This window comes from Bacillus rossius (genome assembly GCF_032445375.1).
Source record: "Bacillus rossius redtenbacheri isolate Brsri chromosome 9 unlocalized genomic scaffold, Brsri_v3 Brsri_v3_scf9_2, whole genome shotgun sequence".
NCBI classification, from domain to species: domain Eukaryota; kingdom Metazoa; phylum Arthropoda; class Insecta; order Phasmatodea; family Bacillidae; genus Bacillus; species Bacillus rossius.
Window position 1 is genome coordinate 17,206,256 of NW_026962013.1, and position 13,483 is coordinate 17,219,738.

General features: G+C 38.4%; 1 protein-coding gene across 1 annotated transcript in view; it reads right to left on the reverse strand.

Moving 5' to 3' along the window:
- Positions 1 to 10,682: 10,682 nt before the first annotated feature.
- Positions 10,683 to 13,483, reverse strand: part of LOC134543294 (probable ATP-dependent RNA helicase pitchoune) — a 42,546-nt gene continuing 39,745 nt past the window's right edge. The window contains exons 11-12 of the mRNA XM_063388205.1: positions 12,882 to 13,059; positions 10,683 to 10,908 (exon numbers count right to left, since the gene is read on the reverse strand). Of these exons, the coding sequence (XP_063244275.1) occupies positions 10,739 to 10,908; positions 12,882 to 13,059 (348 nt within the window). The 3' untranslated portion in view covers positions 10,683 to 10,738. The remainder of the gene's footprint in view (positions 10,909 to 12,881; positions 13,060 to 13,483) is intronic.

Sequence of the window (13,483 nt, forward strand, 5' to 3'; positions counted from 1 at the left end):
AATTATTCAGAGTTCAGGGGGGGGCCATGCCGCCATGGCCCCCCCTCTGGATCCGCCACTGTGTGTTATTGATTCGTAAAATATTATTCCGGACTGAATTGAAGTGTCCACGCATAACAGTACAAATCTAATGTCAATTTAGAATAAACACGACATGCCAGTTAAACTTAGCTGCACAGTTCTGAAGAGGTGGCGAATTCAAGACGATGGGTTCACCAGTTCCGAGCGAGTTCAGGACCTAGAAGGAAGGAAGAAAGGAAGGGTGGAAGGAAGGGAGGAAGAAAGAAAGGAAGGGAGAAAGGAAGGATGAAAGGAAGGAGGAACGTCGGTTGGTGTGATCGTCCCAATAATCCACCCAACCCAGCTGAAGTCAACGTTGGACCACTGCATCGTCCAAACCTTGGATTCCAGGAACAATCAGATGACCCAGCTTGTGACGTGGATTACCGTCATGTGGAAAGCTGTTTAACACGCTGATGTAGGCAAGGAAATATCAAGTTAGTCTGATACTATAATGTAATACTAGAATGAGATACCATAATTTTCCTGAAATTCGCTGTCTATTTAACAGAGAGAATTTTGTATCACTGTCCGAAATTCAAATGAAAATTCACTCTAAAGACTTATATTCCAGCAATTGTAATTTTGTTAAAATATTGTTTGAACGCTGTTACTTTAATTCAAACCGTTGCATGTAAAGACATTCAACTAATTAACTTTGTGATCTTACAGTTTCTAACATATTTTATTTACTCACTTGTTAAGTTTGGTTTAATCATGAATTTGGGTTAATTTGATCACAGAGGTATAGCTCTTAAAGCACTGAGTTCAAGTCAGAGGAATGTCTTCGTCAACAATTTCGTAGGATGTTTCTAACACCCCCCTCGATTCGGTTTACCCAGTCTGGCCGGGCGCACGAGCTCACAAAGCGGAAGAGGGCACTAAGGTCGACACTGGCTCGCGCATAACATGCCTTTACACCTCTACGCGCCGGTCACCGGACTGGCGTGCGGTATTTGTGTCAGTAACGCGCATCTCATGTATTTCAAACGGTTATCCTATCATTGTTGTAAGGTGAAATATTAACAAGGTACTTGTCCTACTTAAAATACTGTGTACCAAACTGTTATGTTTAAATACGCCAGTGAAAACACCTGTTTTAGTTTCTTTCTTTTTTTTTGACGTGACGTCTAATAAATCGATGAACGCCGGCTGCACGCACGAAAAAGTGTCCCGTTACGCACATTGTCCCGTTACGCACATTGTCCCGTTTCGCTCATTTTATATTGCTCTTTGCTAACCTGAACCTCCTAGCATTGTGACCGAGTCCGTGGCGTGATTCTGTTTTCATGCATTTCAATGTAACATTTTCATTGCTCTTTGCTAACCCGTTCCTCCTAGCATTGCTGCAGAGTCCGTGGCGCAAATATATTATTTTTGACTGCATCTTGGTGTTGGGTGAGCCATTTTCCTTCACATCATCCTTGAAACACTCCCATTCGTTTCCTACTTATCCTATCATCGCCCTATCCTTAAAAGAATAACACAGATTGGAAGAAGTTAAATAGCAAACATGTATAAAAGTTATAGTTAAAATAATCTCTTCGTTAAAGTAATAAACACATTTGAATTAATGAGTGCAAATAAAAGTAAATGTATCAATTAAATTGTAGATTTCAATTCACTCCTTCTTTGTATCCATACAAAATAGTGATAATTCAATAAAAATTATTCAATTTTATTCATAAAAGTATGCAATCATTTCATCAATCTTTTGTTATGACGTCACGTTAAACTATCGTCCGTAAACCGACTTTACAGTCAACCAATTGTTTTTTTTTTTTTTTTTTTTTTTTTTGCTGTTTAAAAACGAAACCACAGAACAAAACTACCACAAAATAGCGCAATCAGTAGTTACCTGCAAAATTCACGTTATCTTCCGGCGCCATGTTAGAATCCACGATGTTGTACATTGCAGGGCAGTTTTCGCTTGCTGACTGACTGCTTCCACACTTGTACCTTCTGTCCTGGTTCCTCGTGACTACAGGTGACTTGCTTATTGCAAGTTTGTCAGTCTACATGCTTGCGAACGGCGTGGTAAGGGGAGATCACTCGGGTAGAGTACAAGGGATAGCAACTAGAGCAAGTGAGCAAGGTCGCGCTACTATCCTCTTGCGGTCAGTTCGGCAAGCACTACAGCTGCTAGCTGTCGGAAGATTCGAGTGGGACAGCACACGTGGACAGTAGCACGCAAACTCCACTCCCCCCACCCCTGCACGCTCACCAGCCCGGGTACTACAACGGTACATTGACGGTGTACATCACAGAAACAGGAACATGGAACAGGCAGCACATGAGGATATTGTTTTCACCCTTACATATATCCTCTTTTAATATTCCGGTACCTCTTGCAACGACGGTTAGTACATCTTTTTTGACGTGACAACGTCTAATAAATCGATGAACGCCGGCTGCACGCACGAAAAAGGATGACTCATTGTCCCGTTAAGCTTTGTCCCGTTACGCTCATTGTACGCTTGCGCCGCATCTATATCTCTTCTACTCGATTGGAACAACCATCGATTTGACTTTTTCGAGGCACATTAAACTTGATAACACTCCCGTTAGTTTCCTACTTTTCCTATCATCGTCATATCATTAACAGAATAACACAGATTGGAAGAAGTTAAATAGCAAACATGTATAAAAGTTATATTTAAAATAATATGTTCGTTAAAGTAATAAACATATTTGAATTAATGAGTGCAAATAAAAGTAAATTTATCAATTAAATTGTAGATTTAATTTCACTCCTCCTTGGTATCCATACAAAATAGTGATAATTCAATAAAAATGATTCCATTTTATTCCTAAAAGTATAAAATCATTTCATCATAGTTTTGTTATGACGTTGTCACGTTAAACTATCGTCCGTAAACCGACTTTACAGACAACCAATTTTTCCAAACACGGTTTCTTGGAACACACAAGTTATGATACATACATTTGACCTCCTTCCCCGCACGCGTTAGAAGCTTGTGTTAACACCGACGTAACTATAGAAAGTTAAGAAAGGCCTTTAAGACGAACGAACACTGGAAGAATTGAAATATATGCGTGATCACACGGCGGATGGATATTTCGCAGCCACTCGCTTCCTGTAGATAGGCTCAAAGGTGGCTCGAGCCCACGAGCGAGTTGGCGCAGTGGTAATGCGCTGAGCTCTTCATCTCGGAGGACGTGGAGCTTCGCATACCGGTCCAGTCTCTGTGCATCCGATTCTTCTCCGAGTGTGCCTGGTTGGTCGCCAGTGACGGTGTGTCACTCGTGGGCCCCGCCTATTCGGGCGCACACACAGCGTAGCCAGCTCCAGGAGAAACAACGCGATCAAAAAAACTACTCAAGATATCTGAATTGTTGTGTATGTATGAGAATGTGTATGAATTATTATAATAAAATGTATTACTATTTTTAAAATTGTTTGACTTGATTAATTTTTTTAAATTAAATATTTCTGTTATAAAATATTTTAAAACTGTTAAAACTATAGACAGCATTAGATAGATTAAAAAAAACCTGTCTTTAATATCTTATACTCAAGGTAGGACTAGTTCATGTTTATCTTATGTGCTCTTTTTTTGTTATTTGATATTTGATAGTGATATTTTTTATTCTGCTTGTGAGTACGTTTCATTTTTTTAGCTATAGTTTTTCTTAAGCTTATCTTGCATGTATTTACTTAGTAAAGGTGTATGTGGTTAAGTGTAAGAGAAAGCGGCACGAAGAATTTCGCCACTTAAAATAAGACAATAAAATAAATAAATAAGAACAATAAAAGAGTGCGTATAACTCAGTACACGTGATAGAAATGAAACTTCTTTGACAATTAAAACTTCCACTCGTAAGTACATAGTATGGGGTAAAACGGCAGAGAAACAGAGAGAGAGAGATAGATAGAGAGATAGAGATAGAGAGATAGATAGAGAGAGAGAGAGAGAGAGAGAGAGAGAGAGAGAGAGAGAGAGAGAGAGAGGGAAATACAATTTTATAAATAATGATGAACAATATTATTACTCTCTTCAAAATAAGCTCAAACCCCGTTGTGTTGCCCTCTGCCCAAATACTCCCTAAAGTCGGGGTGGCGTCAGGCGCAGGCGGGTCCCTATCCCTGCAGCATGGCGGGGTTCAACCTGAGCCGCACGCCGCCACGTGGAGCCCGCCCAAGAAAGCGAGGCCCGACATGTTGTAGGATTACAGAAATCTGCCCAAAAAAAAAAGCATTGGCTGAGATAGCAATTTTTTTTCAGCTTATACACTTTTTTATTAGTGCATTCGATGCTGCGTTTTGTGGAATGATTTGGCTTGGAACGGTTTACCGACAGCCAGATCAGAAATCGTCGGGTTAATGTTGCCGTGGTATTGTGATCCTACGCTGGTAAATATGACGTGCTGGAATGCTATACGACGGCTTGTTGGGTTTGTCGTGGCATTGTGACTCTAGCTTAAGGGGCCCGCCTCGTCAGGGGTGTATGTGTGTTAGTGAGGCGGGATGATAAGTGCGACGCTCGATGGTATTTCTAGCGCGGTATCGCCTCTAAGCGCAAGGCTCTGAATTGATGCGTAGTCTTCTCGTCGTCACAGGATAACTGTTCAATTTTAGCGGTGATCGCAACATTATAAATGGCCGATAAATGAAGATAAAGGTGTTATGCAAGGCCCTTAAGTGCTTTCAAGAATCTGTACTGATTGTTTTATGCCTAAAAATTACTCTGAAAACACGCGTTTTAGCCATTTTAACTCTTCTAGAAATGCAGTTTAAAAACATGTTCCAAAATTAAAAGTACTTTCCGGGCCTCAGCGAACTCTTTAAATGCTTTTCGTAAACATACCCCACTCGGATATCTCGAGTAGTTTTGGAATCGCGTTGTTTTTCCTGAAGCTCTGCGCACCGTCTGTGTGACCAGGTAGGCGGAGGAGGGAGCCCTTTAACGTTCTTAAAACATTATTTCACGAAAACGTTGCCTTGACACTTTATCTCCGATCGAGCCCAAAAAAATAAGGTTTCCAATTCAATAAGGAATGCAGGGATACGATGGAAGCCGCCACTTCTGTGCCCGTGTGTGCTGAGTGTAGCGCGCCGTCCTTGGCGGGAGATACTCGCGGAGCGCGGCGACAGGTTGCCTCACCGCGGGGCAGCGGGGCGGAGGCGGCGGGCAAGGCGCGGCCCTCGACCCACGCGGGGAGGCGCCCCGAACAGCTCTGCGCCGCTGCTCGCACGCGGTGCACGAGGTCGGTGCTCTCTCAGAAACTCGCCATCCAACCTCGGCAACTGACACATTCCTGTGTTTTCATGTCGCAAATACGAAACTCACAAACGCGAAATTTAACGTGGAATTCTTTAAAACAACGCCGGGCGTCATAAATACACGAAAAATTACGCTGTCAAGTACATTTGTCGACGTAGTTTCCGCACTCGCCAACTAGAATTCGTTGCCGGAGCAACTACGTCGACTAACGAATCATTTGATTTGCAGTCCGAATTTTTGAAATATACAACGAAACGGCTCCGATAGAAGCGAAAATAACGTGGTAAAATGACGTAGCTCCTGCTTTGGATTTTATTTTCGATAAGGAATTTGATTAAAATGCTACCCGTCTTGGTCAAATTAATAATATGAAGTTTCCCTTTGGCTCGCTACATACGCTACAGATGGCAGCACCGTGGTTACATATTTCGGTTCCATTCACGAAATTACTCCTACCGAGTGTCGTTAAACCGAGAGCTACGATGTTCGCACATCAAGAATAATGCTACGAACAATTTGGGTTCTGGATTTTGCCTCGGAAGAGTCGTCCTAACCGCACGGCGAAACACGCTCGGAGACCTAAAGCGCGCCAGACCTCAGCGGGGAGGCTTTCAAAGCCACGTCATGGGCACCGACCAACTTCTTGTATTCAGATCTGGTGTTCCGACATGCGGGGTGGATTTGACGGGAACTTAACGTTATGCGCCTTGTTTCCTCAAAGACCGTTCAGAGAGAGAGAAGCCTCTAAGATGTACATCAAGTTCTGTCCCTGCCCGAACACGCCCGAATATTCACCTTCGGACAACCTCGGGTTTTGTTTTACTTTTGCGCAGGAAAAATGAATTCAAATATTAAAAGTGGTCGGTTATGTTAGCTACGTTAAAACACTTTAAAACACTATGGACGGTTAGTTAGTTTAGTATAGCTACATTAAAATAAACAGAGAAATATAAATATACAATAAATAAACCCGAGGTTGACCGAAGGTGAATATTCGGGCGTGTTCGGGCGGGGACAGAACTTGATATACATCTTAAGGCTTCCCGTTCAGAGAACACCCACGCGGGCTCTCCCGACACCGCGGATTGACGGTCGCCGATGAGTCAACGGTCCGAAATGAGCACGCAACTACTAGACAGTCTTCCAAAAGTCCAAGTTTCCTTGGAACGCCTAAAAAAAAGCGCGCGAGGTTATTAACATCTCTCTCTCTCTCTCTCTCTCCATTACACGGCTGGATCGAGGGCAGGTGGCAGGCCACGAGGCCACGCGCAGTCTGGGCGCGTCCCCCAGGTCCCCCGCAGGCCCGCTCCACTCCAGGCCGATCCGTTCCCGAAACCTGTTTGGCGCCGGATCGTCCCGCCGGTTCCCGCGCGGCGTCTGCGCTCTGCGGCGCGTTCGCAAGTGGAACAGAAGTGTTCGTGAAAAAATAAAAAAATAAATAAATTGGTTGTCTGTGAAGTCGGTTTACGGACGATAGTTTAACGTGACGACGCCATAACAAAACATTGATGAAATGATTGCATAATTTCATGAATAAAATTGAATCATTTTTATTGAATTATCACTATTTGGTATGGATACAAAGGAGGAGTGAAATGAAATCTACAATTTAATTGATAAATTTACGTTTATTTGCGCTCATTAATTCAAATATGTTTGTTACGTTAACGAAGAGATTATTTTAACTATAACTTTCATACATGTTTGCTATTTAATATCTTCCAATCTGTGTTATTCTGTTAAGGATAGGACGATGATAGGAAAAGTAGGAAACGGATGGGAGTGTTTCAAGTTTAATGTGCCTCGAAAAAGTCAAATCGATGGTTGTTCCAATCGAGTGGAAGAGAGTTAGATGCGGCGCAAGCGTACGAGCGTAACGGGACAATGTGCGTTACGGGACACTTTTTCGTGCGTGCAGCCGGCGTTCATCGATTTATTAGACGTTGTCACGTCAACAACTGCATCACCATTAAATAATGCTCACAGCAATACTGAGTCCGGATTCTGTGGTGTCCCAGTACCTCCGGTAGTTCAAGTTATATGTAAACTGTTCCCTGAATAGCTCTCCAGTATTAACTGTGCGCATTGATAACCACAATGAAACAAGTATTGCATACTTAATTACCTTTTCAATTGTTTAAAAAAAATTATGCTCAAATGAAACATTAATTAAAATATAAAATTATGCGCCATTTTTCGTAAGAAACAAATAGTATTATCTTGAAAACCCTATTTCATATATGCAAAAATTACCATAGCCATGTATTGTACAAATTTACAGTATCTCGCTTGTAGTAGTATAAACTACTTCTTGACAACTGGTTGCCAAAGGAATCTTTTGTAAAAGTACAGAAAATCATTTTTTTCTGTGTGCACGATTGACGTCGGTACAGATATATATATATAATTTTATTGGAGGCCTCTCGTCTCGTCCACTGCGAGGTCATTACAGGCGGTGACACGCGAAGGCACATTCTAGTGAAATTGGCGACAGGAAATGACCCTGGCCTGTAAGTAAGGCATCATCCTAGAATTTGCCTGAGTGATTTCGGAGAATCATGGAAAGCAGAAATCAGAATGGCTGTTACCAGGATCTGAACTCGTATCCTCCAGAATGAGATTCTGGTGTTTAAGGGGCCCAGCTAGTCATCAGGGGTGTATTTTTGTTAGTGATGTGGGATAAGTGTGCTTCTAGCTCGGTATTGCCTCTTAAGAGCATTGGGCACTTTCGACTAATTTCTAAAATTATCTCGTAATGTTGAGACTGATTATAATTTTAAGAAAGTTCTCTCTAAGATATCTAACTAAATGTGTGGTGCAATAAAAATAGGTAATAAATGTTGATTATCTATAAAATCTGATTTTTATGCATTAAATTGTAACAAAGTGCCCATTCCTCCCCTACACATGTGCATGTTGTAATGTTCGTAATAGTGAAATCAGCCAGCATATACAATGGCAAGTAAAATAGGTATAAAACCGTGAACCGACACATACATTACCTTTCTACTAAGAGGCAGAGAGAGGATCCAAAAGACCAAAACATATTAATTTCAAATGTTTTTGTGCAATAATTTTTTTTTTCCCGTTTAATTTTTGAAAATATTACCTTCTTTAGGGCAAAGATCACGCATTAAGTAATTTTTCAACGAACCATAACATAACATCTATCGACAGTATTATCACAGTGGTAATCTTTCACAAAACAATGAATTCAAAACTTAACACCAATGACTTTACAAGGAAAACTATTTGTGGCAATGTAATACCTTTAGGGATTGCACTGAATTATATACTATGCTTTAATGAAGCCAAATTTTTAAAATTATACAATACAAAATTGTTATGATCCAAAAAACTATATAAACCAAGATGGCATCTTATGGTTCATATCACTCCCTATATTTATTCATTCAGTCCACAATTTCAACTTCAGGTCACTACGGTACCGGTACATATTTTATGGCTTAAATTTTTATGTAATTATATTTCCATTCAGTTATTCAGTATAGTAAATTCCAGCTAATCTGAACCCTGACCCACATTACAAGACAATTTGCTAAAAAAAGTCTGGCTTATACCGGTTTCAAAAGAATTTTAGTGTCCCATAAATAAAAAAAACACCAACAATTTTACAGTACCAAGTTTATTACATTATTAGGGTTGTGCTATAAGAAATATTGCTTTCTAAATAATATCAAATACCAGGGTACCTATAAATACCTAGTAAACCAATTTAAATTTTCCTTAATTTTTTTTACATCACACGTAAATACATAATGTATATAAAAAAATAAAACATGAGCAAATGTAATGCAAACTACATCTACGTAATGTGGCAACATGTCAATTTTATGTTAGAAAGCTAAAACCTTTTTTAAAAAGTACATTTCACATGATCAAATGGACAGTCTCTGCTACTTATATATAATATGTAGGGATGTGCGAGTATCCAATATTTTCGGGTACGGTTCGAATCCACAATTACTCGAACCCGGAATTGTTGTACGTACATGGATTCGAACAGTATTACGAATATTCACAAAAGCTATAAATTAATTTAATACGGCTCAAAAATACTAGCAGTGAAAAATAAAATTAGGCTACTATTATGTAAGTATTTATAATATGATGTATCAAAGTAAGATATGTAAATTAAATAATTAACACAGTGACATTAAAAGAATTTCGAGATTTTGAGAGCTTAAACTATAATTACGAATTTCGTCGTATAGCAAACTATAAACTAAAAACAATTACATAACTACAAGAAAAAAATGTCTTGGCTATTTATTGGAGAAAAAATGGTTTTGTTTGCTGAAATGTTTATAAAACTTGAGATTTCCCTGTGGCGTGCAGTTTATTACGATTGAGTTGGAGAATCGAATATGTTTTGGTTTTCATATTTTAAAGTGTTTATTATTAAGTTTACATAATTATAAACATTTCAATCTCAGTGTAGTAAATAATTGCCAGTAGTTACAGTTAGAAAAGAGAGAACACACATTATTTCTAAATTAATCAGTTATTTTTAATTATTTTGTGCTTAATATTCGGAATCTGATTTATATCTCCAATACTGCCAGGGATTCGAATCGGATTTGAACCGAACTGAAAATCAAGGATTCGCACATCCCTAATAATATGTGGAACTATCAACTGAAGTGAACACCGATAGTATGCGAAAAATAACAGTTTTTAAATATTTGACCATATGCATGTATGTATGTATCTTTCAATACAAACAATTCAGTTCATCTGCCCTCCAACATTTTGTTGTGTTCTAACACTATGATATTCAAGTAATACTCATATATAGTAAAAATTACTCTGCCAAATTAATCCCCCCCCCCTAACCCAAGGCCCTGTCTGCCCTCCTCTAATTACAGCCCTGGTATTCCTCCACTGTTAGGATTCATTATTATTTCAAGTCATCAATCTAAGAACCCTGCAGTAATCTTATTTTTCCCAAATAACCAACCCATATTACATAAACTATCTTGATCATGTCTCTCACATAAATACTATCCTACCAAGATAATCAATTTTAGATGTCTTAAAATATTTCAACAAAATATTTCAATGCACTCATTTTGATACCATAAATACTTACTGATTGAATTTGTACAAGTAGATAATATTAAAATTATGTAGTTTAGAAGCAATTCTAATGTTAGGTCTTGTATACTCCAAAACTAAATTGGTGTGTGTGGGGGGGGGGGGGGGGGGGGGAAGAAGGCAATATCTTATGAATGTAGAACAATGGAATAACTGTAAATAAACAAATTTAATTTAATGGACTAAAAAAAAATCTCAGGTAGTCCAACAATTTTTAAATTTAGCTCATTTTACAGGATATTAATCAAGAATCAGCAATTCCACAACAGACCATTTACTTTAAAACACGTGTACAAAATGTTAATAAAACAGTTTCATCTGCTAAACTGCCTGTTGTCACCCATCTTCTTCTTCTTCTTCGTTGGCTGGCGGTAGATCGTGGTTTTTTGGTCCTGTTTTCTTGTCGCATTGAGGGTGTTGAAGTACCCGTAACCTCCTCCGCCTTGCCTCTTCCTCGGGCGAGCACTCTTACTGCTCTCTAAAGCTGTTTGTATCTGTTAAGGAATCACTCAACCACACTGCAAATGTTTACGAAGCTATATCAAGTGTATCACAATCAAATCGTACAGTAAAACCTCAGTATAACAAAACCGAAGGGACTGATTTTGGGTGTGTTTGTCATCGTGAGGTTTTTTTTATGAGGTGAATTCAAAACTAACAAGTAATACGTACTAAAAAAATAAATAACTGTATAGTTAATAGTTGAATTTGGGATGCTAAGGGCATCAGAGTCAGGTAAGTAAAATCCAAACACAAATTTGGTGACACTTGTATGAAAAAAAAATGCTGAGAAAGATGGCATCTTTTGGTTTTTCTCTCTCTACCCTTTAAACTTTAATGTATTATGCATGTGATAAGTCTTAAATGAAGTTGTAACATAAATAAACAATGGATTACTGTTTATTGATATGAGTTACTAAACCAGTGAAACAAATTCCTGTAAATATCTTGTCTTCATGCATGTTTGGCAATGCTAGTTTTACTACAAATGAAATTTTTTGGAAAGGGAGCTGGCTGCATTGAATTTCAAAAATTTGCAGTGGACATTTTTTTAAACTTTTTTTGTTGGATTTATTTAATAGGACTGTTTCAGGCAAAAATTTTGAATTAATTAAATGTTAAATGCAGTTATACACAAAGTCAATAAAATATTGTGTTGGAAAATCTCTTCATAAAAAAGTGGACATTTTGAGATGCTTAAATATGTAAGTCTCTTACCCAGGAAATGAAGATTTCATGTTGAATTTTAAACACAATTGTGAAGATCCGCAAGACTGGATGGATTTATTGGTTTCACTGTGTGAGATAATTAAGTTATAGTTATTGTATATAAAAATGTTAACATATTTCATATTTTATTTAAAGAGGTGCATATTTGCTTATATTGATTTCATCATAGTAAGATATTTTTTTTTCACTTCCTTTTTTTTGTTTTCCCATATTTAAATACTTTTGTCTTGGTCCCTTGAAATATGTAAAAAAAAGAGGTTATATATTTTTTTAAGTGGCATAATCTGTCGTGATTAAAATGTGACACACTCCAAATGTTTTAGAACACAAGACCCAAATTTTACAGCTGCATCTAAATAAAAACCCTTATACCTCCACAACCACTTAACAATGTGCCACAACATTCAAGCGAAAGCACCTTTTCCTGAACAGCCTAACTTCTTCACCAGTCTGTTTGTGCCTAAGGACAGGAATAGATCTCAGTTCCCGAAACATTGCAACTGTTTTGTCTTCGGAAGCACATTGTGTTCATCTGGGCTGTCATCATTATGGTGTCCAAACTATCTGTTTAGTCACATCGCTGAGTTTAGCCTTTGCACCTCTGTGTTGTCATTATGTTGTCCAGATGATCTTTTCAGTATCAACCTTGGGTTCATCTGTTCGCCACCGTGTTAGTGTGTGCTGCAAATTTTTTTTCTAATTCCTTTTACACAATTCTCTGTGCCGTCTGACTATGCACATAACTTTTGACATCGGATGATTTTTTTTCCCCTGTGTGCTTGCATATTCATAATTTTTTTTTGTCAGTTATTGAGGTTTCTCTAGGGAATACAGTGCAACCGGCAATGGCATGTGTGAAAAATAATCTTTTCCATTGCATGAATTATTCAAAAAGGTAACTTATTTTGCTATTCTCATTTCTACAGCATTATAAAAATGAGTACATAATAAAAGCTGGAGTGCCTACGGCTACACGAACTGAGCAGTAGCATGTAACTAGCAAGCTGTTTCATACAACTGTAGAACTCTCCATGCATGCTGTTGGACCAGGTGGACATGCTTTCTGAGGCAATGAAGACTAATAAAAATGCAAGTGTATTACACATTCAGCTTACCTAAGTTGCAGCTTATTTAGCTTCTTTTTTTTTTTTTAAATTAAAAAAAATTCCTGTTTTGGGCTCACAAGAGAAAAGTAACGTATACATAACCTCAGTTCCCAAAGGATACGCAAGTCCATTGCAGGTGGTACACGGAATCCAAAAGACAGTGCCACTTTGGCCAAGTCCAAACTCTCAGCGTCGAAGATCAGTTTGAGGTGGTGAGAAAAGTACGCACGCACATATGCTTTGAAAGCATCCTTGGCCGACTGGTGCAGAAAATAGTTTTTGCCGATCAGCTTTTCCAACTGGAACAAAAAACAAAGTCATCATTAACTGTTTGCTGAATTACTGGAGAACTTACATGTCCATAGAACATTTAATTGAATCAATTGGGAGCGATTCTGAACCAGGACAGCAAAAATTTGGGTCACAGAGAATTTGGAGAAAACCAATGCAGAACCAACAACTTACAGGAAATTCATTTTAAATTTATTTTTAACTTAAGCAAGGTCATTAGCAATTATAACACACAACTTCACACAACAGGAATATAGTAGTGTAGGGAACCATGCCCGCATTGGCCTGAAAGTGAGCTTTCTGGAAACCGCTGTGAACAGTGAGCATGTTAACAGTATTTTATCATCATCATTTTTAATTAATCTATGTTGTGATGATATATGTATGTAAGTGAACTAGAGCAACAAGCACATGCAGCTAGTCTCATTAATT